General features: G+C 51.5%; 1 protein-coding gene across 6 annotated transcripts in view; it reads right to left on the bottom strand.

Annotated features, from left to right (window-relative positions):
* Positions 1-8,448: 8,448 nt before the first annotated feature.
* The window catches only part of GASK1A (golgi associated kinase 1A), a 57,938-nt gene continuing 40,596 nt past the window's right edge, over positions 8,449-25,790 (bottom strand). Inside the window, exons 3-5 of one of the 6 annotated variants that reach the window (XM_032318604.1) lie at positions 11,369-11,491; positions 9,512-9,615; positions 8,449-8,945 (exon numbers count right to left, since the gene is read on the bottom strand). In XM_032318604.1, the coding sequence (XP_032174495.1) occupies positions 8,735-8,945; positions 9,512-9,615; positions 11,369-11,491 (438 nt within the window). In that variant the 3' untranslated portion in view covers positions 8,449-8,734. Of the gene's footprint in view, positions 8,946-9,511; positions 9,616-11,368; positions 12,599-17,966; positions 18,129-25,790 lie in introns of those variants that run through there. The other 5 variants (XR_004280174.1, XR_004280190.1, XR_004280184.1 and 2 more) reach the window with 5 other exon arrangements.

The raw sequence follows: 25,790 nt of genomic DNA, 5'->3' as shown, positions 1-25,790 counted from the left end.
GGACATCCAGCCAAGACCACGGTGGACCAAACTGGGCATCCGGTTCGCTTAAGACAGAGGGCAGGGAATTCAGCAAGATAGCATGGAGCACTTTTCTTCAGCAGGAGGATTCTCACGACAGCCCAGGGGCCGTTCTCCCCCTGTTCTGCGAATTGCTGCTCGAGGGTGAGGAGGAAAGACCGCTGTCAGTACTTGGGGCCACCAGCTTAGATACCCATGGGAGCCGTTGTCTTCCAAACAATAGACACGGTTCCCAGCCTACCCCCCAACCCCCCCAACCCCCCAACCCCCCCAACCCCCCAACCCCCTCCACCTCCCGACACTGCGCTCAGTGGAGCCTGCTGCTCTGGTGCCTGACCAGACACTAGTACCCACAGAGCGCTTCCAGTGTGGACATAGCTCATCTGTTGTAGGTCATTTGTATTGTTAGCTTTGCTGAATGGCACACCTGTCATTCCACTGTTCTCTGGCTTCTGCAGAAACAGCTAGAACGTTAATTCAAGATCAGCAGGGACCCTGCTCCAAGTCTGACTCCTGGGAAGGAGAGCAGGAAAGGCGGTCCAGGAGGGAGAGCCACTGGCTGTAGCTCAGCTGGAAGGTTGTCGCACGAAGCTAGACAGTTCTCAAGCTGAAGTGGTCTGTTAGATGAGTTCTCAAGCTGAAGTGGTCCCTGGCCAGGGCAGTCTGGGAAGAATGGCCTCGGTGCCTGTCGGCGGTGGATTCAGAGCAGGAGAACTGAGTGGCATGTTTTCACGGTCACCAGGGGCCTCTGTGACCTTCCCTTTACCCAGAATATCTTTGTCCCTAACTGGACTCTCCATCCACCGCCTTCTCGGACTGCCACATTGATGCACATGTGAAGATTCAGTTCAGTTAGAAGTCTCTAACACTGAGATGTGAGGGTAAAACTACTTGGAAACCCTTTGGTGGTTTTTGCTAAGGCTGAACACAGCTGCCCTGGGTCTTAGCGATTCCACTGCTAAATGTATACCCCAGAGAAAGGAGTACCAATGCCGTCAAAAGACATGTATCAAATACAGCTCTAAATAGCCAGAAGAGAAACCAGACCAGTTTCCACCAATAGGTATATTCATGCAAAAGACACACGCTTTTTTTTAAAGATTTTATTTTTTTAGAGAGCATGAAATAGTTGGGGGGGAGGAAGAGGGGAGAGAGAAAAAATCCCAAGCAGACTCTGTGCTGAGCGCAGAGTCCCACACGGGGCTCAATCTCATGACCCTGAGAGCATGACCTGAGCTGAAAGCAAGAGTCAGATGCTTAATCAGCTGAGCCACCCAGGCGCCCCAGGACACAACAATTAAAAAAAAAAAAGGAATGAAATATGGCTACACACAACTGTAAATCTCACAGAGTATTAAATATATACCGAGTGACAATATATACTGTACGATTCCATTTACACGAAGCGCTGGAATAAGTAAACCAACCTATGGCGGGAGACGTCCGAATCGCTCCTGGGAGGGGTCGAGACTGAGCTGGACAGGAGGGAACTTGCGCCGGGGATGTCTTGATCTGGCTGGTGGTTGCACAGCGACCCTCCATGTCACAGGCATCCGCTTACACTTGAGATCAGTGCCCTTTATGCACGTCACTATTGACCTCCGTTAAACAGAAACAAAAACTCGGCCCAAGGGGCAACTCTTCTGGAAAGCAGTGTGTGTCTTCTCCAGCTCCCCAGTCACGAGGCCTGCTGCATCCCCCAAACCCCAGCTCTGCTGCCCTGTCGTGTTCTGGAAGGTACTGTGCTCCCACAAGGGATTGCCCACCGGCTAGAGGCTCAACGTGGTTATTTGTGTGTGCGGACCCTGATGCCGAGGAGCTCCACGAATGGTTGGTTTGTTCCATGAAACAATGGATTTCTGCCTGTGGCCATATTGCTTTTGCAAATTTGTGATCCTTTGAAATTTTGTCCTGGTTTTTTTGGTTTTGTTTTGTTTTTGCCTCTTAACGTCCTAACATGAACGCTTTACCGTGTCACTGAAAATTATTTTTTGAAAACAAGATTCTAGCTGACTGTAGAACGTTCCACTGCATGGGCTCACAAAGAAGTTGCTACCCTTTCCCCAGGTCATAGCATTTGTTAAGGGGCAGGAACCTGGATCCACAACCACCAGCCCAGCTCAGGCCCTTTGACACCTGTTTCTGCTTTTGCTGCTGCTTTGTTACCATGTTTCTTCTATTGATGTTTAGTTAATTTCTAGTGACTTGCACAGATTTTCACTATACAGTCTCATGGGTTTCACACATACATACTTCTTCGTACCCCACACCCTTGCAAGGTGTACATTATTGCTATTATCCCCATATTTGCAGGTTTTTGCCCTTTGGAAATTTAGCAGGCAAGAATTATTTTTTGTTATCATAGAGGGGTTACAAGAGCTGCATTTAATATTAAGGGTATGCCATTTTGTTGATACTCTTTGTTTTAAATACTGTCCTCACACAGCTGCTTCAAAGAATCACGGGGACGATGATGGCAGGAGAGCCCGGGAGCTGGGATCTAGGGTGCCCAGGAGCATCTCCGACAGAAGCGCATCCCAGTAGACAGTGGAAACCTCTGCACCCCATGAGTCAGCTCTGAGAGTACCTCATTGGCCATGGGTGGGGGGGCAGCGGGCGAGTGCAAGGCCTGGGAAGGGAGCACACACGGAACCCCCAGTCCAAAGCAAACCCCTCAGAGGTGTCCCTCAGCCCTCGGCTGTGTAGCCTCTGTCCACCCTGCTTGGCCATCCCTGTGTGGTCAGGCGCTCCGGGAGTACTGCCCCCACCCCAGGCGCTACCCAACAGCGTGTACTCCTGAGCTGATGGGGGCCCTCCTCCATCTGGGCCCCCACCCTCCAGCACAGGAGGGCAGTGTTAGGTCTACAAATAGTCCTCCTCAGATGTGGGGAGGGTGGAAGGGAGGCAGTGGCTTGCTGCCTTCCTCTTTGCAGGGGTGTGGCCCTGCGCTCTCCCAGCCCAGTGTGGAAGACGGTGACAGCCTGGCCAGGTCACTCTGGTCAGCGCCAGAGGCAGAGCCCAGGGCTGCCTCCCCATGCAGAAAGGCACTGTGGGGTCTCCCTCAGGAGTCCTGCTGGCTGTGGGAACTCCAGGGCCCTTACAAAAAGAAGTTTCATGTCTCAGAGAAAACCTTGTGAAGCCACACAGTGTATTAGAATTTGAGACACTCCTGTTCTGTTTGGAGAATAAAAAGCACAAAAAGATGTAGTTGCTTTCTGGCCACTTACATCTAGTGGAAATAATCCAATAATCTCTTTTGGAATGTTGTACTGTTGGGACTTCCCAGGTTCAGGTAGGGCAGCCTTTTTCTAGGATTGCTAAGCTTTAGAAAAACACTCCAACTTGAATTTCATGTAGCAGGTTTTTGGGTGCTGTATTTGCTGTATTGCTGTGATCTCGTGCTATGTTTGGCAACACTACCTTTTTCCCACTAGGGGAAAATGTGAGGTGGGGAGGTTTGTTGTATAACCACGAAGTTAATAATCCCTCGTACTCCCATTTTCCCAGTGGAAATGCAGAGGCGCTGGTGGGAGGAAGGCCTCACTCCTGCCTCAGCTACAATAAGAAATAGGAACGATACCAAATGCCTGAAAAGATGCAGGGAAACCAGTTCACTCATCTACATTGCTGAGAAGAGTGAAATGGTAGCCTGGGAATAGTTGGGCAGTTTCTTAAGAAATTAAACATATTACCATGAAACTGTACTCCTGGGCATTTGCCCCAGAAAAAAAAAAAAAAAAGAATATTCTGTTCACACAAAAACAAGTACGAGAATGTTCAGAGCAGCTTTCATTGTATTAGCCAAAAATGAGAAATGACCCAGATGTCCTTCAGTAAACAGTAAACAAACTGTGGTCTCTCTGGACCAGGGGGTACTAACTAATAAAAAGGAACAGTAATAAATAAGGAACAGACTATTGGTAAAAGCAACAATTTGGCTGGATCTCAGGGGCGTTGTGCGGAGGGAAGAGAAAAAAGTTAACTCTCAAAAATTTACATCCTGTGCAATTCCATTTAGATACCATTCTCAAAATGATAAAAATTGTAGAGATGGAGACCAGATGTGCGGCTGCCGCGGATGAGGGTGGGAGTGAGTGAAGGGGTGGGTGTGTCGGGAGGGGTGGCAGGAAGGAAAGCATCCCTGTGCTGGGGCAGTTCTGTGTCTTGATTGCCGTGGTGGTTAATGAACCCATGGGTGCTCAAATGAGACACAGTACACCAAGGTCAAGTTCATGGTTTTGGAACTGTACTGTAATTACGGAAGGTGCAACCACTGGGGGAAACTGGATGAAGAGTACACAGGACCTCCCAGTACTGTCTTTGCAACTACTATGAATTCATAATTATGTCATAATGAAAAGTTGAGAAAAAAAAAATAATCCTTGGGAGGATGTGAGGTCCGGGCTCCAGGCTTACGATGTGTCACGGTCACTGTCATAGTTCCTGCCACTGTTACAACCACCATGACAGAGCTGGTAACTTTGAGAATAGCTGAGAGGTGCAAGACGTCCTACACATCACTCCTTCCAACAGACCCTTGAGTGCACCTAAATCATGGAATCTAATTTGTGTACTGAGCCCAGCTGGGCCTCGAGGGAGTCTGGGTAATGGCAGCTGCAGCTTTCCTGCTTGGGTCCTGCAGGAAGCCTTTGTAGGGTGGGTGGGCGGAAGTCAGATGACCCCGCACCAATCCCGCACCCACCCCAACACCCACCAGGACTAGACATGTCTTTGTGGGGCGCCAGAGCTTCCAGGTATGCGGGGCAGGGAAGGAATGCCTCCAGTCCTTCCCAGCACGAGAGTCCGCGAGGTGCCTGGGGTCCCACCGGCCCTGCGTGTGTTTTCCACGAAGGCAGCCGTCACCAGAACAAGGCAATCTGACGCACAGAAAGCAGTCACTGCTGGATCTGCCTTATGCACTAGCCTCCAGGGTCATGGTCAGCGTCCCTCCCCCAGGCACATGGAGGGGAGGCCCTTGCTGCCTGGTGTGATGCAGGGTCTGTAGAAATGATCCTTTGGCAAATGATCCTTCACTGGGGGGACAGACACACAAGAAACTTGAAAAAAATCCCTATTCTCACACCCATCAGCTTGAAATGAGTTACTTCACTCATCTTGTCTCCTGGGCCTCCCACCAGCCGGTGCCCTTGACCTGTACTTCCTCCACAGCCTGCACTGGAAACCCTCCAGAGATCACCCTCCCTCTGCCTGCCCTCTGGGGTGGGGTGTGCTGCTCCTGACGGCCGCCCCTCAGAAAGCCAGATGCTCCCGAGAAATCTTCCAGTAGGAGCTAAGTTGTGCTGTGGAACTGTAGACACTAACAGAAGCATTCCTCAGATCATACCTCACGTGGGCTGCCTTCTCTACTGACAAGCCTGGTTCACGCTGGAGGCCCAGCTCCTCCCAGGCCCCCTGCAACCCTGTGATCAAAGCCCACCACCTCTGCGGCTCAATGCCCAGGGCTTCCGTGTCTGTGTCTCCTGGCTGGGTGCTGACTCCTCCCCGCTGAGGCCTCCCCGAGTGGACCTGCCATCCAGCATGCCCTAGCCCATCACCTGCCATGTCCCCGGATTGACCCACGACCCCCCATGCTATTTTCCTATCAAACTCAGCCTCTGCTGTTGTTTGAACTGCATGGAATCTCACCTTCTACCTCGAGATGCCTTCCGCTCTGGTCTGCTTCCTTGGAGGTTCAGTGACTCCTCTCCTCGGTTGGACAATGCCAGGGGTGGCAGAGGTCACCCCACCTCTTGCCCCAAAGGCCTCTAGCCCCTATAATACCCCAATGCCCTGCCAGACCCCACTCCCCAAAAAGGCATCCCCTGAGCCGTGCTAACCAGAACCCTAGGCGGCCCAGGAGTGGCAGTGCGGGAAGTGTCTTGCGGGAGCTGGTGGGTGAGCCTCAGAGGTTTGGGGGGGGGGCCTGCCCACTCATCTGAAGGGCTTGGCTGAGGGGGAACCGTCTCGAAATATTCACAGAGGTCTCGCCTCCTGCATCTCCTTGTGCTGCCCCCCACACCATCAAGCAGAGCTCTTGTGAGCCCCTCTTGCCCACATGCTGCCCCCAATCTTCCTATATCCTCAGCCATGGGGACCTTGCTCACCCAGCAGAACGCCAGGACACATGCTCGATGGCCTGACAACATTATCTCCAAACATCTGGGACACGTGGCCACCACAACGTGCCGCACACACGGACTCTTTCCAAATTCTATATTCTGTGTGGAACATCTGAACGAATGAAGAAGGAAGGATGCTATAGTGGGGGAGGGGGCAGGGGCTCTGGAGTTAAAGGGGCCTGGGTTCAAATCCCAGTTCCACCAGCTACCTGCTCTGTGACCTTGGGCAAGTGACTCAACCTCTCTGGGCCTCTGTTTCCTGTTCAGTTGAATGGGAGCAGTAATGCCCTCCTCCTGGAGTTACTCCAAAGGTTTGCGATGAGGAACACAGTAAAGCTCGAGGCACAGTGTGGGCCACCTTCTGCATTCACCTCATGCGAGGTGGTGCTCCCCAGGATCAGGGCAGCTGTACAGCCTCGGGCAATGCCCTCCCTCCCCAGTTGACCTTCTTTACCTGTAGAGTGACAATCATGCAGCTGGGATTTTCATAAGACATTCACGAAATCACCTGTAGAAACCCTCAGCCCCATGCCTGATTTGTAATAAGTTATTACAGGTCTGGAATTCCATAGCCAAACCTTGGAGGCCAGAAGTCATTCCAAATTCTGGATTTTTCAGCTATAGAGAGGTAACATGGTACCTATTTGTGTTTTATGCTACACTCTCGGTGGAATCTGAGGTTACAAAACACGATGACCAAGCACAGTGGTATTTCTATGGTATAGGAATAGTGTGTGAATATTCAAGCTGAGCGGGACATGAGTTTTGGCCCTGGACATAGGAAAAGGATTTTGATTTTCAGGGCTTGGGAATCCCCAAGGAATTGGGAATTGCATTTAGAGAGCTGTGAACCTCTGTTACTATCACCAGCAGCTCCCCTTTGGGGGAACACCATCATTCTCCTTGGAACAACCCTTCTGGAATGAAGTATAAAGAAACAGGGTTGGGCCTGGGATGAGGTGACTGGGATGGCCTTACCAGACCCTGTGGCCGGCTGGTTTCTCAAGGACTGCTGTGCAGGTGGGCAGACGCCCCCACACCGCAGACCCCTCATGGCTCTCACCTCCCGAAGCCTTAGCTGTTTGCTTCGCTGGGCACATCCTTCTTATTCCAGAGGCAAGGGCTGGGGGAGGCAGAGGGCATGCAGGACACCCTGTGGCTGAGAGTATTCTCTGGAAAGGATGCAAAGTGGCAGAAGCCTCAGGTTCGCAGGAAAGATACAGTTCAGAGCCTCAACCAACATTAAGGAGCAAAGAGCAATGGTTAGGGAGCCAGATGCCTGTGACCATGCTTGGCCCAGGGGTTGAAGTGTGCAGCTTCATATTCCAGGCAATCGGCCCCGCCTCATCAGTGGCGCTGAATCCAAAAGGACTAGAGGAGACGCTGTCCCAGTGATCAGGCAGGGCAGGGGAGCCCTTTCGTGATGATTATGGGCTCAAGACAAGTCCTGCCTGGGTTCAAATTCTGACCCTTCCAACTCCGAGCTAGGTACCCTTGAACAAATTCCTTACCCCTTCTGTGCCTCATCTGTACAGCGGAGGTGCTAATAATCACACGTACCCATCGGCAAACCACGGTCACAGTGCCTGGTGCACAGTCATTGCCCAGGAAATGTTACTAGTCATTACGGCTGGTGCCCAATAAACCTTTGTCTTTTGCCAGCTATGAAGTGGCCCCAGCCAGATCTGAAACCAGAGCTCCCTCATTCAAGTCCAGTCCTCTGAAAATCAAAAAAGAAAAAAACCTTAAGGGTGCCTACATTTCAAAAGGTCTTCAGAGGCAGAAGGGTGGGAGGGCAGGGCTACCCATGGAGGAACAGCACCTCGAAGAGACCTGCGCCCCCGACCAGAGCCACTCTTGGCTGAGAAGCAGCCCGGGAGGTATGAGGCCCAGCCCTGGAGTTCAGAGGAGGCAGGCGAACTAGGCTTGGAGCCTCCCTCGACCCTCTAACACCCCCAAGGGAGGAAGAGCCCTGTGCTGAGGGCTGCACTGGAGACGGGTCTCTGCTAAGTGGGCTGAGCCGAGCTCTGGACCCTGTGTGCCCGCCGTGCCCTGGGTGGTCGATGTGCACTGGGCAAGCCGGGCAGGGCCACACACTGTTTATACGTTTGCCTTTTTGTGCTGAGCACACCTCTTCACATCAGGACACAGAAGGGCTTGCTGGCAGCTTCGGGCCTTGCCTACTGACAAGCTTCTGGCTCGGTGTCTTTAGAGGGAAACTTCACACGCACACACACACATGCGCGCACATGCGTCCACCCTCCATATGCATGTGGGAGGCACAATTTTATAGTATCTGGAGCAGTTATTAGAACATTCTTGAACATATTTATTGGTGCAAGGGAGTAAACAGCCAGAGCCAAAAAGGCTGAAAGGAAGGCGGTAAGATGGAACCCCCCCACCCTGCACCACCTTCACCGTCCCGAGCAGGTGGGACATCTGGGACACCCACGGTATCCCCTGGTTTCTTTAGGTTTTTCCAATTTGTCTTCAGGTTGGGGGAACCCAAGAGAACGTGGCCACGAGGATGGAAGCTCATCCGGTCAGGGGGTGCTGCCAGCGGGACAAGAGCCTTGCCTGGGCAGCGGGGAAGCTCACGGGGCCTCGTCCCTGAAGAGCGTCAGGTTATGTTTCCGGATGTGCTCCAGCAGCACCTGGCCTCGCCGCTCCAGGGTCTGGAGTACCTGCTTCAGCCCCTGCCTCCCACCCTGACTCTCCCAGAACACGGGGTCCATCCGCAGGGACAGGAGCAGCAGCTTCTGCAGACATCCTGAGGCAAGAACCTGCACGGCCGACTCAGGAAACCTGGAGGCAGGTGTCCCGGGCCAGGACAGAAAGGAAAAGCAAAAGTGATCTCAGAAAATGTCCGGGACCAGTGAAGCCAGTTGGCCAGGAATTGCACGGCTGGCCAGCCTGGCACAGGTGTCCTGCAGAATGCCTGGGGCCCGCCTGCTGACTCGTCCTCAGAGAATCCTTCTACCAAATCTGCTGTGAAAACAGGCAGGGGACAGGGCTTCTGGAGGGGTCCCCCATTCCACAGAGAAACTGGGGAAACCAGCTCTGCTATCCCATGTAAATACCAGCTGCTGTGCTTGGCAAGTGCCAAGAGAAGCCCGAAGAAGGCTGAGCCGCCTGCAGTGAGTGAGCAGGGAAGGCGGGCTCCTCCTCTGGGACCAAGGAGGCCCTCTGGAAATGGGGGTGCCTGTTGACTGTGTCCTCCCAGCTCTCCACCTCCTCCTGGGGCTCAGATCCAGCAGCTTTTGTCTAATAAGCTGCAGAGCACTCAGGACCATGGGTCAAGGTCCCACAGTCCACAACAGGGCTATTGGGCCTCCGCCTCCAAACTTCCAACCAATCCCGCAGACCCTCACCCAGTGATGCCCTCCAGCAGCCGGAAGTTCAGCTTGTCCTCGGGATGCTGAAGGTTGCCAGCATTATCGATGTAGACCAGATGGGATGGATCACTGCCTCGGACCTCAGGGAAGAAGACAGACAGGGACAGGGGTGGGTGAGGTTGCAGCCTAGCTGGTACCCATGGCTTCTGTCAGTGTTCAGGGTCTTGGGGGCCCCTGAACTGATAATCCCACAATGCACCCTGCTACCTGCCCGGAAGGTTCCCCTGCACTGAGCTGTAATCTGACTTTATGGTAGTGCTGTGCTCAGTGATTCCAGGCACCGTCTCAGTGAACCCTCCCAGCAACCTTAGAAGGGAGACTTTAGCATCAGCTCTATTTTACAGAATCAGGGGCACAGAGAAGTTAAGTAATTTGTGCACAGTCACACAGCTAAGTAGCTGGTTAGGTCCAACCTGGACCAGTAGTGCGAAGACACACCCTGAGAAACTGCAAGGCAGGGGGACTGACTCCTGCTCTGGTAGCTGAGGGGGTGAGGAGCACGGGTGAGAACCGGCAGGTGCGGAGGGAGCCCACCATCAGGTTGTGGCTTCAGGGCATATTGCGTATGTGCATGCTCACACACCCTCACCCATTCTGGGCCACTGGTGGCTGCTCTGTGCCTGCGTGTTCCCCTGAGTGTCACCAAGGACGCACACACCTTCCAGCCTTGGGCGCCATACTCCCTCTATCCCCAGAGAGGAGTTTAGCGACTCCTACTCCCTTTGAAAACTAAAACCAGAAAAAGGGAATACCTTAGCACTTTAAAAAATATGGTGTGGCTCGGAATGAGAGGCCCGGTCTTCCCTTCCCCACCCTCATCCGCCCCATTCCTAGACATTCTCCAGGATTCCATGGTATTTTCCCATAATTCTCCCTATCACCCTCGCCTTAACTTACGCACTTTTGCCTCCAGGACCCTAGCTTTCCCTCCCTCTGTCTCTTCCCCCTCGCCCCTCTCTGTACATCAGGGATCATCTATTTTTTGAAGCCTGATGACTCCTTCCTCCAAAATCTGCTGTCCTAGGGATCTGTGAAATGGCTGCCTCCCGGAGTGTGGATGATAGTTATAAAAGCCTTACTTCTCCCCGTGTGAGTGCCTTTTACCAGGGAAGAGGGGAGCGGGCTCTAAGGACAGGAGTTGGAGACTTCCTACCACCCAGCGGTTTCATGAGGCAGCCCAAGCCTCCGGCTGGTGTGGCCTGCCTGATGCTCAGCCAGGACACCATGCTGACAACCCTCTACAAACAACTGGCCAGGGGAAGACATCGAGGACAAAAGATAGGGTAGCCCTTCCTTAGGGTGGTCCCTTGCTCCTTGGGCAGAAGTGGCTGCTCTGCCATTCCTGTCCCTATCTCTGACGGCCTTGGCACCCTACTTCCCACCCTGGGCTCTACTCTTCATAGGAGGCAGCCCAGGGTTCCTCAGATTGTCACGAGCCTGTGAGCTGTAGAGTGAGCCTGTCACTGCCACTGCCCAGCCCTGCGGCCTTGGAACCTGCCCTCCCTTTTCCATGCCACAGATCCTACGATGGCTGGGATGGCGGGGGGCGGCTCTCCAGACACACAGTTCCCACACCTGCTTCCAGGGGCCCTCGGATTCCCCTGTAGTCTCTCAAGGGGATGGTGGAGTGGTCCCATCTCAACCGTATCAGCGAAGGCCCACTGGGGTCAGTTTTATGTATGGTGGCTTCCCAGAAACATTGTTCAGACAAAGGCTCCTGCTGCTGAAAAGAGCAGTGTTGGGAACGTCCTGTGTCATGTGATCTCCGCAACTCAGGAGCCGAATCTTCCAAAGGAGACAGGAAGACAGGAGTCAGGGTGACAGGGGGCGTACCAGGATGTGGACCAACCGCAGCTCCTCTGGGTTCCGGCATTTCTCTCGGAGCCTCTCTTCCACACAGGGGTCCGACGGCTCGGGCTCAAAGCCGCAGCAGTAGCGGTCTAGGCGGTCGTGCACCTGCGAGGACACCCAGCCTGTGAGGGGTGCGGTTCAGGGTCGGCCTGCCCCAAGGGCCCAGCACTCAGGCGGCCTGGCCCAGGGGACCTTGTGCTGGGGGCAGTCCTTGGTGGCCGTCAGTGCCGGTCAGCCCATTGCTGGCCCCTGGCCAGAGAGGGAGCTTCTGCTCTGCTCCTCCAGCCAGCTCGCCGTGCACCCCAGGAGCTGCTGGCTCATGCCTCAGGCCAGCATGGCTTTCCACCGAACTCTGGCCTGAGGCCACTGGGCTTCCCAGCGCTGACCATCCGTGTACTGGGGGAAATCCTCATGGGACTCCACTCCTTGTTTAAGCAGCCAGTGCTGCAGCAGGGCTCCCTCCCTTCCGTGGAGCTAAACGTGCTTTAATGACCATCCAGACAGCTCCGGAGTGGACACCTCTCCCACCCTGCGGGGAGGCCGGAATCAAAATCAAGGGGGGAGGAGGGCATTCCCCTCACAGGCTTGGTTTTTACTGGATGCCTCGAGTGGGAATTCTCAAGCGTGATGTGGGGTCAATTCCAAGGAGCTCTGCCTCCCACCCCCTACGTACACACGTGTAAATGACATTTCAGAGTGTCACAGGATTCTCATAATAATCCCACTCACCTGCTTCCAGGAATTCTCTTCAGAAGGAATGAGTTGCAGCCTGCAAGTCAGGAATTAAACAGAAACAGGGATCCGCCCCCGCCCTGACCTACTTGAAGAAGTTATCTGCTGTGGGCAGCAAACGCAAAGGGGTCCAGAACGGAGAGGCCTAAAAAGAGAAGTGGCAGAGTCCTCTTGGGTGGGAGAGGCAGGGTCTTGCTGTAGGGAGAGAGACAGGAAAGGGGGAGGTGAAGGGGGAGGTGGTGTGGAAAAGGTTGGGGTGTGCTAGGAAGTGGATGAGAGAGAGGGTGAGGTTGGGGACAGCAGGGAGTGCCTGTCACAGGGTGGGTGCACTGGAGGAGATGCACCTTTTTTCCTCATAGGGAGGAAATTCGGTTTGATACAATACCTTGAGGAGTGCTAACGACAGAAGGTGAGATCTCCAGAGGTCTGGGTGTGGGAGGACTTGCTTTGCTTGGGGCAAGAGGAAAAATCCATTTGTTGCTGTGGGAGGGGGAGGAGAGAGAGGAGAGGAAGAGAGAAGTGAAGCAGGGAGCAGCAGGAGGCTGAGGGTGCGAGATGTGCCCTCCCTGACCCCTCCTCCCCCCAGCCAAGTGGCCACCCTTGTGAAATGCTTGCTGGCCTTGGGGAAAGGGCTAAGCTCTGAGTTCAGGTCTAGTGTGGGGTAAATCGAGGCAGGCGAAGCAGCAGTCAGCTGCCTGGGATTTGCCCAAATCCTAGGAAGGTCTACCAGATCCTCCTGGGTTGTGGGGCCCGGGTATTGAGTGATCTTAAGTGCCCAGGTAGTGTCAGGGTCACAGGAGAGGGAGGACTCCAGGACCCCCCAAGGAGGATGATGAATCACACAGGAGCTAACTCTCAGGATGCGAAGGAAATGCAATTCCTGAGAGAGCGTGGTGTGTGCAAGACCCAGCAGTAAGACCCAGATCCCACCTTTGCAGAATGGCTAGTCTAGTGCAGGAAGCCTGGGAACACCCCTGGAGAGGCAGATGCCAGCCTGGGAATCTAGAAATCAGCTCCAGGTAACATACTCTGGTTGGGGCAACTGTCCAGGCCAAGGGCACAGAGGAGACAGAGTCAGGGTGGAGGTGAGTGAGAGGGAGAGGGAAGCAGGAAGCCAGAGGGCAGCAATCGGGTGAGGAACCCCACAGAGAGAAAGGGTTTGCTTCCTCTCTCAGTCCTCGGGAACCTTCTGTGATTCTGCTCTCCCACATCGTTCAGCTCTTGGGGGAATCTGGGGCACCTGCCTCCCCCGTGGTGGTGGTGACGGTGCAGGACAGTCACAGGTTTACAGCAAACGCAGGGGCCATTTTAATCTGACACAGCAATGACAGGGTCTCCCTCCGAGATGATGATGATGTGGTCTAGTAAGAAACATATTTGGTCACAGTCCCCTGATCCTGGTGCAGAGCTCCTAAAACCTTTGGAATTTCCTGAGAGATTCACAAAGAGCCCCTTTGAACACATCTGTGTTTATGCTGATGAGGTGATGCAGGGGAACCCCAGATAACTTCAGAACGGGAGCTGGTCACTGGAAAGACAAGTGAAGAGAGGACAGGAACATTTAGCCCCATACTCCAACCCCCAGGAAGAGTAGAAGAGCTGCAGATGGGGTTATAAAAACTTGAACAATGAGATTTGGAGCACTTCCAACCCAGAAGTGGTTGGAAGTGCTCCATGAGTCAGGAGTGTAGCCCATCCCAGCTCCACAGGGACATAAAGCTCCTGGGCATGGGACCCTTCTGGACTCACCCAATATACCTCTTCATCAGGTCGTTCATTTGTATCCTTTATAATAAACATGTAAACGTAAGTAAAGTGTTTTCCTGAGCTCTGTTGTGCCATTCTATCAAACTGTCCAACCTGGGGCAGAGGGCTGTCATGAGAACCCTCATGGTTTATAGCCAGTTGGTCAGAATTGTGGGTAGCCCAGGACTTTTGACTGGGATCTGAAGTGGGACAATCTTGTAGGACTGAGCCCCTTAGCTTGTCTGGGATCTGACACGGACTCCAGGTGGACAGTGTCAGAATTGAATTGCATTGTGGGACACCAGTTGGTGGTGGAGAATTGGTGTCAAAACAAAACATTAGGGCTCCTGGGTGGCTCAGGTCATGATCCCAGGGTCCTGAGATCGAGTCCCACATCGGGCTCTCTTCTCAGCGGGGAGGCTGCTTTCCTTCCACTCTCTCTGCCTGCCTCTCTGCCTACTTGTGATCTCTGTCTGTCAAATAAATAAATAAAATCTTTAAAAACAACAACAATAACAACAAAAAAAAAAACACAAAACATCATTCTGGTGACCACCACCGTGAAAACCACCATCCATCCCCAGCTCCTTCACTCTTCACTGCAGATGTGCTAGGGAGATGCTATGAGCCCATTTTACATATGAGGACACTGACCCCAGACATACCCAAGGTCATAAATGTAAAAGTCATGTAGCTAGGATTTGAGCCAAGGTCTGCCTGGCTCGAAGGCCAGCTCTTGGCACTATCCTGCCCTGCCTCCCTGAAAATCAGGAAATGGGAGCCGGTTACAGAGGTCAAATGAGGTCTCCATCATTACTCTTCATAAGATTAATTAATTAATATGGTCTCACCCTTGCTAATTAAGGCTACAGAAGAGCTTTCAAAACTATGAAGGAGGAAGGGGAAGAATGAGAAAACACAGAGCCTGTCATCCTCCATGACAGCAACTGAGGCAGCCGCCGACATGGTGGGGTTCGGACAGCCCGTGTCTCTCATCTGTGATCACTGGGGGTGACCAACCCAGGCCAGCACTACCATCCTGCCTCCCTCTGCCCACTGGCACAGGCACCCCTCTCCACAAATGGGGCAGAGGGGGGACAGTCTGTCACCTCTGAAAGGCAGTACTCCTCAAAGCTACCCCCCAGTCCATTCAGCCCGGCTCAGCTCTGGCCAGTCAAAGGTCTTGCTTTGTTTCCATATCCCTGGACAGGAAAACTCACGTATATTCTGAAAAAATGCAGAATCAATCTCCTCCAACACAAACAACATAACTATGGTTCCATCAATGTCACAAAACTAGATATCCAGGAATGAGAGCGTTAGAGTCCCAACTGCTGTCTCAAAACATGTTCTGTTCTGCAATAGTTCAGCATGGAGAAGTCGCACGTCGGGGCCTAGACCAGTCACCCAAACAGGCTGAGGGCAATTCTGTGAGGGCCCATTAGGGAGTATTTCTAGGGGCGGTGGGCCAAAGACACCCACAGGCGCTGCTCAGAGGACTGGTTCAGTCTGTCCAGGGTGGCATGAAGTGAGCCCATTAACAAGACCCCTGACATGGGCCATCACTGCTTTGGCTGCCTGGGCTTTGGATAACGACAGCCACAAGTCACAGAAAAACTTAATTCAAAATGTTTTTAACCATAAGGAAAATTAAGATCTTCAGTGGCAGCAATCAGCCCCAAGATCGGGCAGGCTAGAGGTACGGCTGCTCCTTATTGTCGTGGTCAGGACTCTTCCTGCTTTCCACTCCCCACCCACGAGGTTAACATCACAGTGTTGTCTCTGGAAGCCTGCAGGTGGCCGCTGTGGGAATGTGCTTCCTTGTTCAAGTCCAGAGAGAAGGAGAGGACAAATGAGAGAAACAGAGACAGAGTGACAGACAGAAGCGAAAGGAACCTCTCTTCCAACAACCTTCCCTTTAACCTGACTGGACCAAATTGGGTCACACACATCCCTGGACCAAGGGTGGCTAGTGGAAGATGGCGATGCACTGATCCCCAGACCTGGGAATGGGCAGAAGGTGAATCACATCAGGGCTCTGTGTGAAAGTCTACTTTATCTGCAGTGTCCTCACTCAGGCTACTAATAAATGCATTGACCAGGACAGGGCTGAGGATAGAGCCCTGCAGCTTGCCTCCAGACCACCCCACCTCCCAGGAAGCTTTAAAGCCACTTGAAGCCTGTATCATGTTGACTTCTGCTATGTTCTCACTATATGACCTGAGGAAGTTATTTAAACTCGATACTCCTCAGTTTTCTCGTCAACAAAATGGGGGAAGCAATATTCCCCTCCCACGGACCTGCCCTGAGGCTCACATCCAATAATGATACCTGTGATGCAGGGGGTGGTTGTTGAGGAAGAGCCTTCTGTTGTGTCTGTCCTTGGAGGACAGGCCCAAAGACCTCCAGGGATCTCAGGGGTCTCCCCCAAACACCCCCCCACACACACACACACACCAGGAAGCCCCAGCCTCACCCAGTGCTACAGACCAGAAAACCAGAATCTGAAATAAAGTAAGTTACAACGGGATAGCCATGCTCTTGTGGGTACACCCAGTTTCTGGACCGATCTGTCCAACACACACCACCTGCTGGGTTCTCTTTGGCTGGGAGAGTAAAGGCCAGGGCAGTTTTGGCAAGACTGACACAGTAACTGCTCTGGATTTCATATTATGCCTGATGCCCAGCCAGCCAAGCCCCCTTCCTCCCGCCAAGTCCTTCCCAGCCCCGTTTCCCGGCCATTCTGTGCGGATCTCAATTTACAGTATCTATTTCCAGAGGAAGCCACAAGGAACATGGGCCCATCCAATATTCCTGGCTTCTCAACTCAGTACCCATCTGAATATTTAACGGGAAGGGCCTGGCCAGGCCCCGTTGCCAGTTTGATTATTTTGCCATACTGTCTGGTTATTTTTTTTCCACCGAAGAGAAATTCAATTTCAACAGCAGTGGGCTAGCAGCCAAATGGGACCAAGATTAAGTTTCATTCTCACATTCCTTCAGGATTTAATTTTTTTCCCCGTTTTGAAAAAATGAGCAGTTACCAAGAAAAAATGATAAACCTTTGCAGTGTTGCTTTTCTGACCCACCCAGCAACGTTGCATGCCCATGATGGGGACTGAAGTCTGTTCACCTTTACTTAAGCCATTGTAAAGCTCACTCGGTGCTTTCCACGCGACAACCCATTTACTCCTTCCCGTAGCCAAGGGGTAAATGCCATTATTATTCCCACTTCAAAGATGAGGAAACTGAGTCCCGGTGATGTGCCGAAGTCTCACGGCAAGGAAGTGGAGGTGCCGGGACTCGAACCCGAGTGGTCCGTCTGACCAGTAAGGGGGAGTGGGGTGTGGCCACACGCGCTTTGTGGCACCAGAGCTTCCAAGTTCCCTGCTGGCAAAGATGAAGACGTGGTTTGGTCCTGTCCCCATCACCCACACTTGTTTTTACAACCAGAGCCTTAGCTGAGGTTCTTCTGAGTGAAAGAGTGAGTGAATGACATGTGTGGCTGGCTGACAACACGGGGACTATGATCACTTAAAGTCTACCATTCTGGCCAAGGTGCCAACACCAGAAGTGCCCGGTGGGAGGCCTGGCTTTGTGGCCGCCACACAGGACATCTGGGTGAGAGAAGATACTGCAGTCTGCCAGCAAGGGACAGCAGGTCTGGCTATGGGAGAAGGGAGGTCTGGGGGGAGCCAGCACAGGGTAGGTAAGGTGGCCAGAGTCCCCTAACCGACCCATCAGGCTCCTGGGCCAAGAAGAGTTCCTCAGCCTGTGCCTGATCTGGGTCTGATGGATTCTAGGACGACCGCTTTCTGTTCCTGGCGGCCCATGACCCCTGTTCAGGGACCTTCTCCCCGGCTGGGAGTAGTGACAGGCCTGGGTCTTTCTGGGTGGAAAGGGTGGCTCTTGGCAGGGCCGACTCACTGCCCGGCGATCAGATTGCCACAAGGTGGCAGCATCTCTCTCCACAGAGGGCAAGGATCTGGTCCCACCCTGCCCAGCTGGCGGACAGGGAATTCTGGAGGCTTCTTTGGGGGAGGTCAGAGAGGAAGAGGAGTGGGTTAATGGGTATTGCTCCCACTTCCCTCTGAAGACTCACCTTGGAGTGTTCCCCATGTGTCCTGACAAAGGGCAATCATTCCTGGAAGCTTCGGGAAGGAACATCTGGATGCTGCATCTGTCCCAAGCCTGAGATCAGAGGTTGTGGCCCCCGCTTGGGATGTGGGTGAACAGACCAGCTAACAGGCTTTGAGGAAATGCACTGAGAAGAACTAGATCTTATCTAAAAAGACATATGTAGATTGGTCTAAAACTCTAACAGCAACACAAACACCACAGCCGTGAAAAGATAAATCCACCACAGCAAAGAAGTTTCCAACGGAGAAAGCTAGGGTGAGTCACCATTAGAACACCTTCCACAAGAGTCCTCACATAATAAAGAGTCCCCACATCAGAAGGGAAATGCTGTGATCTCTTCCACGGATACTTGGAAGACATTTGATAAAATTTTGCATCCATTCCTGACAAGAGAAATTCTTAATAAAGCAAGGATAATGAATAGTTCCTCATTATATCTTCAGTCAAAAACTACTGTGATGTTTAATGGTAAAACAGCAGAAACTGTCCCAAATGTGTAGCAATAGCTTGTGTCTCTCAGGCCATTAAAATTTCCCAGGGCACCTAGGTGGCTCAGTGAGTTAAGCCTCTGCCTTTGGCTCAGTTCATGATCCCAGGTGCCTGGGATCGAATCCCGCATCGGGCTCTCTGCTCAGCAGGGAGCCTGCTTCTCATCTCTTTCTGTCTCTCTGCCTACTTGTGATCTCTCTCTCTGTCAAATAAATAAATAAAATCTTAAAAAAAAAAAAATTCCCAATCACCCCGGAGCCACCAGCGAATATAATGAGGCAAGAGGCAATGAGAAGACCAAGGGCATTCATTGCAGATGAAACGCTGGGATACTTGGAAAACCCAGAGGATTAACTGAGCAGCTTTTAGACGCCACATTAAAACACAAAAATAATAGCCTTCACGCAGCCTGGAGGCTACTGGCCAGAACATCTAATGGAAGAAAAGATCCCATTTTCAGTGGCCACAGGAAGATGAACTCCCTGGGAATAACCCCACACGAACAGAAGACATCTAGATGCTTCTGAGGAACATGAATAAAGGGAAAGATATAGCTGCTGGAGAACGTCATTGAAGAGACATGACTGCTGGTTGACCTGAGAGCTGGACCTGGGCACTCGGAGGCCTCTTGCCCCCTCCCCGGTCCTCCCGGGAAAGTGAGATTCGCTTGCCTTTCCTGCTCCCAGAGACTGCTCCGAGGACATGGCCTTGAGATGTTGATGTGGTGTTGAGAACACCTGCATGGTGTACATGAGTGAACCTGGTTAAGGCCTTCTATAAATTTCTAAGGTTTGGTAGGTGGGCACAGAGATCCTCTGTCTGGCTGCTGTTAAGGGCAAGGCTGGTATATAAATTCACTTTGTTGATTACACCCACCACCTATCAACCTGGAGTGGTCTGCCTCTTTGGTCTCTCACAGCCCTCCACGTAGAGGGTCCGCTTTCAGATTACACCTGGGAAGGTCCAGAGTGGGTTGTGAACCAACAATATCCAAATCTTGGCTAGAATGACTTCATGTTTTAGGATATAAATTCTCTCTACAGTCCACACAAATTTAATTTGATCCCAGTAAAATCCCAAAAGGACTTGCGAAGGAGAAGGAGTGACAAGCTGACTCTAAATTTCTTACGAGAATAGTATGCAAGACTATCGGGAAAATTCTAAGAAAGAGCAATGAGGAAGACCAAGCCCTACTGGTTTGGTTATCAACATAAACTACGAAGCGCAGTAATTAAAACTGTGATTCTGGCATAAAAATAGACAGAACCTTTACTGGGACAGAAAAGAGTCCAGAAATAGACCTACATACATATGGAAATTGGCTATATGGTAAAGGCAACATTTCAGATAGAGGAAAAGGTTGATTATTCAACAAATGTACTGAGACATTTGGGTTGCCATCTGAAAAAAAAAAAAATCGTTGTTTTGCATCTTATCTCTTGCTCCAAAATAACTTCCAGATGGATCAAAGATAGATGAAAACACATGGGGGGGTTTTAAAAATAACCTTGAAGTGAGGATGGCCTTTTAAAATACATACTAACCCAGAAGTCATAAAAGAAAAGCTGGATAATTTTAACAACATAACATCTTTTACATTTCTGCATAGCAGAAAGACTATAAACAATGTTTAATGACAACCGAACCTGAAATATTACCATACAGTAAAACGAAAAACTAATTGCCTTCATCTATAAAAAGCTCTTGAAACCATTAAGAAAAAGGCCGACAACCCAAAAGATCATGGGGCAAAGACTATGGACAGACAAAGAAGGAAAAAAGTTAGAAAAATCCGAACAGAGACAGGACTCAGGTGGGGCTGAAGAAACAGGGAGGTGCCCACGGTCCCTGTCACGCGGGACAGGTGCTGTATCTCCTTAAGACGTTTGGACCCTGGGCTCATAAATTCATTTTCTACTGCTGCATTGCAAATGACCAGGGGCTTAGTGGCTTCAAAGAACCCACTTATTATGTCACAGTTTCTGTGGGTCAGGAGTCCACCACATTTTCGCCAGATTCTCCACTCAGAGTCTCACCACATTGAACTCCAAGGTGTTGGCCAGGTGCCGCGTCTCTTCGTAGCTCAGGGTCATCCCCTAAGCTCGTTCAGGTTGTTGGCAGAGACCATTCCTTGTGGTTGCAGGACTAGGTCCCGGGGATCTCAGGGTCCTCCTAGAGGCCTTTCCTTCCACCACGTAGTTCATAGCATAGCTGTTTGCTTTCTGAAGCCAGCAGGACACTCTTTAAACACTTCATCTCTTTTGAAAGACTCCCCTGATTAGGTCGGACCCATCCAGGATAATCTTCCCTTTGATCAACTCAAAGTTAAATGATTGGTAACCTAATCATTGAAGTGCTGGTCCATCATATTCGCAGGTCTCACCCAAACTCAAGGGCAGGGGCTAATGCCAGTAGGGTGGGAACTGTGAGGATCATCTTAGAAGTCTGTCCCTCATACTTCATCCTGGTTGAGGTCCTGCTTTTAAATATATGTAAAGATACTCAATGTCAGCCTTGTCCAGATAGGTGTTTCTATCCTCTGTAGTTGGCTGCACCATCTGTGAAATGGGGTGGAACACAGCTCCCATCTCTTTGCCTGTTGTCGGACTTAAATGGGTTCTTGTGTGTGGTTTGGTCAGACATTGCCAGACAGCCGTAGGTCCTTCATGAATGGCTACTCTGATATGTCACGTCTCTGGTTGGAAGCCTGAAACGTCAGCGGTCGGAACCGAACTGAGGTCCTTTCTAACTGACAGAATACCTGATGTCCCAGGAAGACTAAACCAGAGGAGATACACATGAACTGAAGCCACAGATTCGGACTCAACAGAAGGAATGCACACAGGATCACAAATAACTGAAAACAGGCTCCTTGGGAAGGAAATGGGCCAGTCCTACCCAGAAGAGGCTCAATAAATACTTTTTCTAGAGCCAGTTTGGTATAGCAAAGAGGGCAAGACCATGCACTCTGGGGCCAGGTGGCACTGGATGAAACAAGGCTTTGACTGTGGGCAAGTTCCTTGGCTCTTTTATTTTTTATATATTTTTTAATTCTTTTTTTTTTAAAGATTTATTTATTTATTTGACAGAGATCACAAGTAGACAGAGAGGCAGGCAGAGAGAGAGAGAGAGAGAGAGGAGGAAACAGACTCCCTGCTGAGCAGAGAACCAGACTCTGGGCTCGATCCCAGAACCCTGGGATCATAACCTGAGCCGAAGGCAGAGGCTTTAACCCACTGAGCCACCCAGGCACCCCTCCTTGGCTCTTTTAAACCTCAGTTTCCCCATCTGTAGAATGAAGCTAAGAGTATTTTCTTCCTCCAAGGCTGTTATGCATTAACACAGGCAAAGTGCTGAAACAGTGAGCAAGGGCATTGGCATCTGTCCTGGAAGTGTAAGTTAATTAACGGCCAGAAGGCAGGAGCATGAAAAATGTTGTCTTCTACCTCTATGATTCTATACAGACCCTATATGAGAGACCTACAGAAAGCTTTGGGATTCTTTCTGGTCTAAAGGAAGAAGTGGTGTTTGAGGAATCAAAACTCGGTAACACCTAGACAGGAATTCATACAGAGACCCTGGAAGTTCATTCATCATCCGTTCGTTCATTCATTCATTCATTCAACAAGTTCTTATCGAGGAGACTGAGCCAAGAGTTTGGCTCTGTGCTAGGTTCTGAGGCTGTGGTGATGAACAAAACAGAGACATGATAAACACATGAACAAATAAATAAAATACTTATATACTGTGCTGGGAATCAGAGAGGGACTAGACAGGATGCCATGAAAGAGAAAGAGAGTAACAATGAGGAGTGGTCAGACTTGCTGAAGCCTGGGGAGGAGGAGTCAGAAGCAAGTCCAAGCCAGACGCCCTGCACCAGAAGGAGCTGGGTGTGTTTAGAAACTAATCAAGGCCAAGTGCCAAGAGATGGGGCTGCGGACAGATCCTTGAAGGTCCTTGAAGAATATGGGGCCTTGGAAAACCTGATCTTAAGGGCACTGAGAAGGCCTTACATTGTTTTAATGGGGAAGTGAGACATGATCTGCTTTATGATCCTAGAAGTGTGCTCTCTGCATCTGAACACTTCCGTGTGAACTTCAGAGCTCACCCTCCAACTTGCAGCTGCTCTATGGCTTTGTCTGGGGCCTTGCTCCAAATTCCAGGGAGAATTTGGAGAAAGGCTACCAGGAGCAGCCCTCAACCAAAGATTGATGGGATATTTGGCTATAAATACCTGAGTCCCTCACCTCTTGGTAGGCAAATTCTGAGCATGTATTTTATACCATTTCTCAGAAATTTTCCTGTGGAACTAAGCCCCAGTCACCCACATGGTGACCTGCTTGATACCATGCCCTTTATCAGCTGCCTGTTCTGTCATCTCACTTCCCATCTCCCTTCAGGTGTTTCCTGAGATTGTCCCACAGATAAAAGACCTCCCTGGAATCTTGGGCTCAGGGTCTGCCTGGGGAAGACTTCTGTAAGGCCACTGGATTGGAGGGGATATAAGTGGAGGCAGGGAGACACATCGGAGGGCTGTCGTGTTAGTCCAGGTAAGGAAAGATGATGACCTGGGCCGAGATGATGGCAGGTGAGGCTTCCTGGGATCTCCACTCTTGGGGAGCTGTAGGCCCTTCACAACAGGGGCTGTAGAAAAGCTCTCATGAGCCCAAATTACCAACTCCCAGTCTGTCTGAATTCTCCACGTCTCACCCACCATCTAGCCAATCAAGCACAGTGTGAGAAAAGAGGTCCCTTTAAAAAAGAAAAAAATAGAAATGAGCCCAACTCCCCTAGCACTTCCTGCCCTCACTCTGGCCTCTGGGTCAAAGGCCCCCTTGGGTCCCAGGCACAACTCCTCTCAGGTTGGATTTACGAAAGCCCATTGTGAAGGCTCACAATGAATGTGACGGTCATTATCTCTTCCTGACCAGGACCTGGCTGTGCCATCATCACGGGCCCAAGAGGAGAAGGCCTTTCTACATTTTACCAGAGTGAATACAACTCTGCTTGCAGGGCACCCCCACGCCCCCCGACCTTGAGTCCCACCCAACGAACACACCGACACACTCTCGCACCCGTTTTGTCCACCTGAGTTGAAACAGCTTCGCACTGATCTGTTCAGAAGTGGCGGACTCTCTCTCGGTCCTGCTTCTTTACATGATGCAGCCTGGAGTGGGTGGGCTGCTACCTACTCACAACTAGTCCTTTATCTCTTGTAGCCAAACAGCTGATTAGCTAAGAGCGCGGTCCCGGTCATACCACCTGCCAGAACTTGCTCTTGACTTTTTCATTAGGAGTTTCAGATGTTGTGAGTGTCCTCCCACTAGTCCCCTGGGACCCACCCTTCCCGTATGTACTGATGGCTTTCTAGGACAAGGGTGGCAGTTCTCTGCCATGGCCCCTTTCTGGCTGAGGGATCCGGTTTGGCTGGCCAGCACACGGGCCAGACCACAGGAGCCAGGAGGTCGATGCCCTTACGAGCTGTCTCAGCCGCTGACAGTTGAGAGCTAGTGTGTAAATAACCTAGCTCTAGCCCCCACGTGAGACAACTTTGGTGTGTGTTATACACCCTCCCTCAATGGAAATAAAGAGCTGGTATCTTAAGACACTGAGTTCTGGATAGGTTTCTTAGCATCTCTGCAATCACTAATACGAGGTGTTAGATGGGGTTTACAGAGCATGGAGTATTATTTGTGGGAGTACAAGGAATGTGGATGTGTACGGTGGTTGTGTATTTTGTTGGGGAAATGGTATTTGTGATACACAAACACAAAAAAGCGAGTGTTTATATGGGATAACACCAAACCAATGAGGGGGCAGTATACGGAGTTTGTACTCAGTTCCCAGTCAGAAGGCACCTCGGGTTCCTGTGCTGGGAAACCCACATCCTGAAACCTTCCTCTCTCTGACTTGCTAGTGGCTTATAGGAAGGCAGCCCCAGCCAGACGGGGGTGTTGGACTGGACTGGTGTTCAGCAAACCAAGGAAGAGGTGGCACAAGGCCAGCCAAGTAGCATCTGACCACACACCGAACCTGAGTGTGCCTTGGCTTCTGTCCCCATGACAGGGCTTGGCAGCCGAGGAAGGGTCCACACAGCGACTCTGGGAGATGCACACAGGGGCTCTGTGTGGAGCAGAAAAACTGCGCTGTGCACATTAGCTAGACTGGGGCTTTGCAAGGAGGTGCCTCTAATCTCAAGGCTGTGAGACACAGAGGGTGAGCAGTGACCACTGTGAGTAATCAGGGCTCAGTCCTGGTAAGGGACTCTGCAAGACACGCGGCACGCACACAGCCACCCTCACCAGGGAGGTGGGGTTTTATACCCTGGCTCCCATCAGTGCCCGGAGGCTGCTCCTGGAAGCAGACTAGCAGCCCACCCTGTTTGCCCAGGACTGTAGGTCCTGTGGTCTAAGAAACTTCTTCCTAACCTGGATGTTTGGTCACACCACCTGGAGAGCCTTAGCTCCCCAGCATCCAGCCTGTCACTTGTCACCCCAAGCAACCCCACAGACACAGGTGCTGGCAATTAGAAGCTACCACACATTTTAACGGTCAGACCCAAGGGGGTGAGGTCAAGGCATCCAGTCCCATTTTCGATGTAAGAAAAGTGAATCTCCAAGGAAAAGTAATCGGCTCAGGGTCATCCAACAGAAGGGGTCTGTGAGTGGGGGGTTTGAGCCCAGCTCTGTCTAATGCCAAACCCATGCTGACCACGAGGCTACACACTCCTCTCTGTTCACAAAGCAACCTTTGTGGACACAGGCTGGAGAAGCCAGAAGTACCTCAGGAGAGCAGCGAAGCCCACAGACTGGAAACCAACACCCACCGGCCGACAGGTAGCATCCATGGTTCCGGAGATGGGGCGGTAGGCAGGTGTCAGAAAATAAGGGGTAGGGCCTATGCCCAAAAGGAGAGCAAGGCAGCCCCTGAAGCAGGTGTCCCTCCTCGGCTCAGGCTGATCACTGCCATATGGAATAGATGCCCAATGTTACTAAACCATCCAATGTTTCAAAGGAAGTCGGAATTTTATAGGCAATCTCCAAAGTATTACACGTTGTCTAAGAATTTTCTAAAAACACAAGGGGAACCAACCCCGGATGGACCAAATACAGTGGGCCTGTGGCTGCCCGAACCCTGTCCTGTGGCTCATCCACTCACCCCAGCCCGTGAATCTGAGGGCTCATGTGGGTGTCTTTCCTCAGTAGGCATCCCTGGAGAAACAGGGGCGGGCTCAGTCTGCATTTAGCACACAATTCCACCTATCGTGAGCTTTTTTCTTTTTGGTCTTAATTTCTGG

The sequence above is a fragment of the Mustela erminea genome, chromosome 1, assembly GCF_009829155.1.
Source record: "Mustela erminea isolate mMusErm1 chromosome 1, mMusErm1.Pri, whole genome shotgun sequence".
Classification (NCBI taxonomy): Eukaryota; Metazoa; Chordata; class Mammalia; order Carnivora; family Mustelidae; genus Mustela; species Mustela erminea.
The sequence above is the reverse complement of the archived record's forward strand: the minus strand, read 5'-3'. Positions and strand labels throughout refer to the sequence as shown.